At 49.7% G+C, this 6803-nt stretch overlaps 1 protein-coding gene across 1 annotated transcript; it reads right to left on the bottom strand.

Moving 5' to 3' along the window:
- Nucleotides 1–614: 614 nt before the first annotated feature.
- Nucleotides 615–6156, bottom strand: metrn (meteorin, glial cell differentiation regulator). The gene is made up of 4 exons (XM_056577025.1): nt 5832–6156; nt 4755–5197; nt 3378–3437; nt 615–2264 (listed from the first exon to the last, which is right to left on the bottom strand). Exons 1-4 carry the CDS (start codon nt 5930–5932, stop codon nt 1951–1953), a joined length of 918 nt encoding a protein of 305 aa, XP_056433000.1. The 5' UTR covers nt 5933–6156; the 3' UTR covers nt 615–1950.
- Nucleotides 6157–6803: the final 647 nt, after the last annotated feature.

Raw genomic sequence — 6803 nt, 5'->3', positions numbered from 1 at the left:
CTTCAGAGGCGTGCAGTTAGCATCCTGTTAGAAGCCAGAGGCTGCGTTACAATGATCAATTCTGAGTGCAGAGCAACATTTCAATAAGTCAGTTAGTGATTGATTTTAACTGAGGCAAAGCAGCCTTCACTTCTGAATGAAGTGCTCATTTACTGTATCACAGACAACTAAGCACAAATGTTTCTTTTTTTCCCCATCGAGCTAGTCCATTGCATCAATTTGGTCAAAGCAATAAAAGATTAAACCATTCAATAGAAGATTCGCCATCTTAGTCATGATCAGGATATTTCACATTCAAGAACTCTAACTGCTCACCTCTTAGTCTCAGAGTCCATGGGCATACACAGGGCATGTGATCACAGAATCCAAACTGGTGGATTTGTTCATTTGTGGGCGCCATTTGAGATATACTCCCAGCCACGGAAGGTCCTCACCTTGTTGTGACATAACTAAGATAGAGCTATGGGAGCTGATGACCAATCGTTTGTAATAGAATGGATGTCAATGGCTCATCGACTGCCCAATATCAGAACGTATATGAGGAACTAAAGTCATAGCTGATGTACATCTGGGACATTTTACAAAAGACTAATTCGAAGACAGAAATCTTTTCTGAAACATTTTAATAACACAGAAAGCAGATAATAGACAACACTTGAACATTTTTTTCCAAGTTAATTTCTAAATTTTCTTATTAACATATTTACATTCACATTGGTATGAACAGAACGTACAAACAATATAAACTGTATCAAATGGCAGTGAACAGCTTCTACTGGTTTGGTTTGACCCCACTCCCTGTGTTTTCCACTAGTGCAGATAAAAGCAGCGAACCAGGGGGTAGGTGCTGCTGGCCTTCTGAGGCCCTTTAGCTCAGTCTTCTTGGTATTCCTGGTGTGATGGCCTCACCGTGAAATGGCGTGTTTTTGGGAACAAAGTTTTCACATGAAAACCACTTTAAAATCAAGCAGTGTTGAGGAAAGAATGAGATAAGGTGTTTGAGATGATTAAACCAACGAAAGGGGGGGGGGGGGGGGGGGGGGGGTAGCCTGGCTAGAGGACACATCTCTTCAAGATGATTATTCAGGGAAGTGGACCCCTGGACCTATTCACCAACCAGATCGGCCAGCTAGGTTACGAAAAAGTGCTTTCAGCACTCCTCTGAGCTAAAAGTCTGCAAAGCTTTAACCTAGCCTAGCGTAGCTTCATGCTCGCTTCAGCTCTGGGCCACATATATTAACTTCTCAGTTGCTCTGCTATGCTACATATAGTCGCTATGCATTTGGTTCATTGCTTCTAGCATCTCTCTTTCAGACGTCCATCTCCTTATCAGTGCAAATTTTAATTCATTAATTTTATATAATTTTAAATGACTACATTTCGCCTGCTAAGGAACAGCGCCGATGGGGACTGGCTGCCTCGTCACTAGCTATGAAAACATGAACTTTAATTCTTCTTCCTGTTTCCAACTCCAGAATGGATCTCCCAACACATTTCATACAAGAACCATTCAGAACCATTCAGAACCATACAAAACATTCCTCGTTTCCTGAGTTCCTTGAATGCACCGCCCGAGCAGTCCTCCTCAGCGGGGGCGTCAGCGAGCCTGCATTGACAGGAATGCTTCTTCTAGAACAGTTTGGTGGTATTTCAGCAGCAGATAGTTCATCTCCATCTCCCCTGGTCTGGGGAGGGGAGCTCACAGCTTATTGCACTGGGAATCAAACCACAGGATCACCCGGTGGTCCCCCTGGAATCAAACCACCGGACCACACGGTGGTCCCCCTGGCTTCTCGGCGGACATCACATTCAGGACGCTCGCATCAGGACTGGCTCCTGTGTGGATCAGGCTCTGTGCACCCTGGGAGACCCGGGTTCAGAACCCGGGTCTTCAAGCTCTGGGTTCCGAGCTTCAGAACGGCGCCGTAGTGTCTCTCCCCGGTTCTGACTTCAGTCCACCGCCAGCTCACACGGGATCTGCCGCGCCTCCTTGGCGACCAGGTAGGCCTGCAGGAAGTCCTTGTAGCGCGGCGCGCAGCCCAGCCACGCCTCGCCGAAGTGCACCCGGCCGGTGAACAGGAAGCTGCCGGCACCGGGCCGCACGCCGCACTGCTGGAAGGTCCTGATGTCGCCGCGGCGGGTCAGCCGGCCCGCGCCCGTGAACAGGGCGTACTTCTGGCGGAAGACGCGGGTGGCGCTGACCTTGATGACCGCCGCCCGGAGGCTCTGGTCCGCCTCCACCGAGCGGATGTTGCCTCGCACCACTGAAGAAGAGAACAGAGGAAGCCTGGTTACCGTCTGGAACGCCCTGGGTTAGAGTCTGAGGGGCGTCAACTAGCTTGATGTGTAACGGCGGGACTGATGAGACCGCAAGACATTTAAACCAAACTAGTCGTTTCTCCAACCAGCGAAGGAGATAGTGGTTACACTGAACATGATGATTCTCCTTTCCTGACGATCCTTCACCTACGATAGCCCCGGTGTGTTTCCTGTTGAATGCCACTAGTCCATCGAGCATCTTCATCTAACTCTGCACAACGTTCTGCCCTCTGTGTCTCCAGAGGCGTCAAGCTGCCCTAAAGTGTCTTTGTGTTGCTTATTTTATGCCTTTGTGAAATAAAAAAATCTATTATAATGTCAACAGCTAAATAAAACTCTGATCTGAGCTATAAATCCAAGTTGAACACTGAGGCTGCGGAGTGAACGAAGCTTTCATTTAATAAAGCTGTTATCTATCTTATCTATCTATTTCTTTCCACTTCATTGTTTTTCATAAACGTACCCTGCAAACACTTCTAATAAGAGGTTTTGTTTCTCATTGAACTGAAATCCGAGGCTGGGCCACATTGGCTGCAGTCTAGACGTCCAGTTTTACAGTCCTCTTAAAGTGTTTGAATGTCGCTCATAAAAGTGTCACGCTCTGAAGGTCCTTCCCCTGGTGGACCACACCACTCTCCCTTCTGGCGGGGGTGGGTGGATTAGCCCACTACACTGCCCCTGGGGCTGGGAAGGGTTTCTAAAGGCAGGGGAACAATGCAGTGCTATTTCACCTTTAACCTTGCATATATTAGGAGGTTTTGGAGGGAGGATTTGGATTGAATTCTCTCGGTCTCCAGGGGGTTTGACTTTAAGCAAATGCGATAGGAATGATTGTTGGATTCCTGCTGTAAATTGGTTCTGAATCAGATCATGGAAGCAAATGGTTTATTGAAAAGAGAACTAGTATACATTGTGGTTCAGTCTGCCTGTGTGTACTTGTACCTTGTTCTGTCTGTAAGTAGTTGTTGCGTGTATGTGTACGTGTGCTTTGCTCTGTGCGAGTGTATGTTTATTGCTTTATGAGGGTCATTTGGAGAGGCTGTCAGTAGTAAACCTACCGAAGTCGCTGGTGCAGACGGCCATCAGGATCTCGGTGTTGTTGCAGGGCCTGCAGGCATCTGGGGAGAGACAGAGCTTCATTAACTCCCAGCCCGTCGCCACAGAGCTGCACCGGTCCTTTCACTCTTCTCTTCTAATACCTCTTACAGTGCTATGTCTCTTTTTCTGTGAACACACCAGCTTAGTTTCATATCTTATAGTCTTATATCTTGTGGGCCAGACATGGAGTATCACACACACACACACAACCCGCCGCCCACGCAGACAGCTGTGGCAAGGGGGTAGAGAGATGTGTGAGGTCACACCCTGACCTGGGCCGTTTCACACCTCATCAAGTACCAGCCTAGCTACCACCTCATCAAGGGCCCACGGGGGGAGTGGGGTGGGGGGGTTTAATGAGCATACTTCCCTTCTAGTTTGGTGAAGTAGCTTCCTTCCTGAAATGCAGCATGTCTCTGGGAGAACCTTCTCTACAATTGGTTTCATGAAGTCCAGGGTTACGTAAGAGATGGTTTAAATCCGGTGTTAGCTTAGAGATGGTTACGTTTAGCTATCAGGGTTAAAGATGGTTAAGTTTAGCTATTAGAGTTAGAGATGGTTAAGTTGAGGTCATTTAAAAGGTTAGGGCCCAGATTGGGGGGAAGCAGTGCATCATGGGAGTAAAAGACTGCATGGCTGCAGCCGTTTGCTCTGCAGAGGAAGAGGAGGAGGATGAAGAGGAGAGGCATTTTTCAAACTTCTCTAACTCTCTCTTGTTCTGATGAGGCCCCTCGATCCTCAACCACATTCTCCCACATCGCCTCCCCTCCCCTCCCCCCGAACCTAATCAGTTACTGGGGTGAGAGAGAGAGAGTGAGAGACAGAGAGAGAGACCGGTGGGGGGAGCTTCTCGACCCCGTCGTCGTCTAGGTTACGGCAGTAATGCAGAGAAGAATGCTGAGGCAGCCCTCAATGAAAGGGCTTTGGAGAGCCCCACATACTGGGCTATTGTCCCTCGACCCCCCCCCTCTCTCTCTCTCCCTCTGTCTGCACCAGTGCAGTGCGTTCTGCACGGCTGCACACGCTGCTAGACCCTCAGGACGCGTCAGGGTGCCCGGGTCTAATGTGACAGCTTCTGATTGGCTGGCTGGATGTTCTACTGCAGGTAACAGCGACTGACTCGTTGGATATGTTACACTTAACAATCTTGTCTTAGGAATTAGACCCCTCCTCCGTCGATGATGTGAGAGGGTCCTCTTCATCAACCGCTCAACGTTCTTTATATCAATCTCCCTTATCGATCGATCCACTCTACCCGTCCTCTCGCTCCTGATCGATTTGCAAACCAATCAACGGTATCATGTCCATGTCGACCGGGCCGTCTGATTGGTGCTCACCTTCGCTGCTGACGCGGTTGGAGTCCAGGGACAGCCGAGCCGTCCAATCCCCTCTCAGCTCGTAGCGGAAGGCGGCGATGCGTCGGCTGATGTCCTGGTGGGGCGTGGCCTGCAGGTAGAGGGCCAGCCTCTCCCCGGGCAGCCGGCTGAAGCAGCGCACCCTGGGGGGCGCGGCGGGGTCCGCCCCGCGGTCCCCCAGCAGCAGCTCCAGCACCCCGTCCCGCTCCAGGTACAGCTGGGCCCCGTGGAAGTCTCCGGAGGGCTTGACGCAGGCCGTGATGAGGCCCGAGCTGCCGCCGCCGCCGCCCGGCCCCACGGCCGCCGAGGGCAGGCGGGGCGACAGGCTGAGCCGCAGCGCCCCCTGGGGGTACAGCCAGTCCAGGGTGCCCTCGGAGCAGTGCAGGGAGATCTGCTCCACGCTGCCCGGCTGCTGGGACAGCCCGCTGGGACACGGGGAGAGAGAGAGAAGGTTAAGTAAAGTTTGTGGAAGCTGTTTTCTCTCCATGACCTCCGACCCTGCCAGGGTAGCCATCACTCAGAGCTGGTCGCTGACCCTGCCTGAGGAGGGTCAGTGTGAGGGTGACGTCAGGCGTTAGAAGATATTCTGCGCTCTTAGAAGTTAGCACGTCGGAAGATGAGTAAAGTGGAGAAGGACGAATTACACGTTTGGACCTAATGGCCGGGAGACGCCTGCTCGTCGGCGGAAGATGGTATTCTGCACAGCTCGTGCTGCGGCATTCTGGGCTACGGTTTATGAATAAATCCTTCAATGCACCAGACGCTTTAAGAAATAATTCGCATGCATTGTGATGCGCACAACCTATTCCCCAACGCTGTTTGAGCCGGTGCTCTTCGCGCCGGTCTGAGGGACGGTCCCCTGTAGAGGGACGGACCCCTGCAGCGACCATGCATCCGTTTGAATGGCGCTCTGCAGACAAGTCCGTGCTTGTTTTCTGACCTGCAGGGTCCCGCACCCTCAGACACCGTGCTCGGCTTTCTCACCAGATGCAACTACTCATTCAACTAAGTTGAATCCTAACATCATGGTTTGAATAAAGTAGTGGTTTGGTTACTAACCTTCCTCTCCAGCTGCACTGGTCCTCGGAGTAGTTGCACAGAGCGACGTTGAAAACGGCGACGAATAAAATCCAAACACTGTAGATCCCAAAATGAAACATTTTCGACGCAAGAGGAAAGTTTGGTGACTCGCGAAAAATAGAGAATGAAAGTTACTCCAAAAGGACGTCTTCCTACAATCTTTCTTTTTTAAGGGAGCTCTATAAAAATAACAGATCACTTTTCCCTACAACCTCCATCTCTAAGGAACCGTCGGTTCTGGAAGAGATCCCGGGTACCGTGAAGAAGACTGGCCCTGAAGCTTCCCGGAGGAGGATGTGCTCAGAGTGCGACGCTCTGTGGAGTTCTACAGAGTTGACCCCCTCTCCGGAACTCAGCCGACCAATCAGCGAAGAGGAGGCCCAACTTCAAGGCCTAGGGAGGGGGGCCTCTCCCTGGAGGGGGAAGGGAGTCCATCAGTATGCGGGCCATGGGGGAGATAGGGGAGATGGGGTCAGGGGTGGGCCTACTAGTATTAGTATTAGCATTACTATTGTGTTCCCACGGCTGCCAATTAACTAGTCAAATAATGACTTAACTATGAGCTCACAGGCTCAACATTCATTAGAAGTAAACCACAAATATCATGCATCGAATCTAGCATGTTTGACTTAATTTAACTGCTTGAAATAACCTAACGTAACGTTTTTATTTAATACTCTGTTACAAGGTATAAAACGGTATAAAGTCACATCAAGCCTTTATAATTTGTCTCTTAGTTTTAAGTCGGCTGGCAGTAGAATACTTGTTATTACAGATGCTTCTGTGGTTAAGATGTAACATTTCTGAAATACTTAGTATTGTTTATTATATGATAGTATTTATAGTATAATTATAGTATTTACTGAGTTTTGAGAGCGTTTCTTACGTAACTTTACTGGACAATCAAATATAATTTATTATGTTGAACTTCTAATAGTTGAGTTAGTTAGT

Source organism: Gadus chalcogrammus, chromosome 18, assembly GCF_026213295.1.
Source record: "Gadus chalcogrammus isolate NIFS_2021 chromosome 18, NIFS_Gcha_1.0, whole genome shotgun sequence".
NCBI lineage: Eukaryota > Metazoa > Chordata > Actinopteri > Gadiformes > Gadidae > Gadus > Gadus chalcogrammus.
Note: the sequence above shows the minus strand (reverse complement) of the source record. Positions and strands in the feature narration are given on the sequence as shown.

Bases quoted from the DNA above. Each gene is read 5' to 3' on its own strand.
- metrn (XM_056577025.1), bottom strand. From the start codon at position 5,932: ATGTTTCATTTTGGGATCTACAGTGTTTGGATTTTATTCGTCGCCGTT. The intron at 5,198-5,831 runs GTTAGTAACCAA...CCCGTGTCCCAG, and splicing joins CAGTGCAGCTGGAGAGGAAG to CGGGCTGTCCCAGCAGCCGG. The intron at 2,265-3,377 runs GTAGGTTTACTA...TCTCTTCTTCAG, and splicing joins CGTCTGCACCAGCGACTTCG to TGGTGCGAGGCAACATCCGC.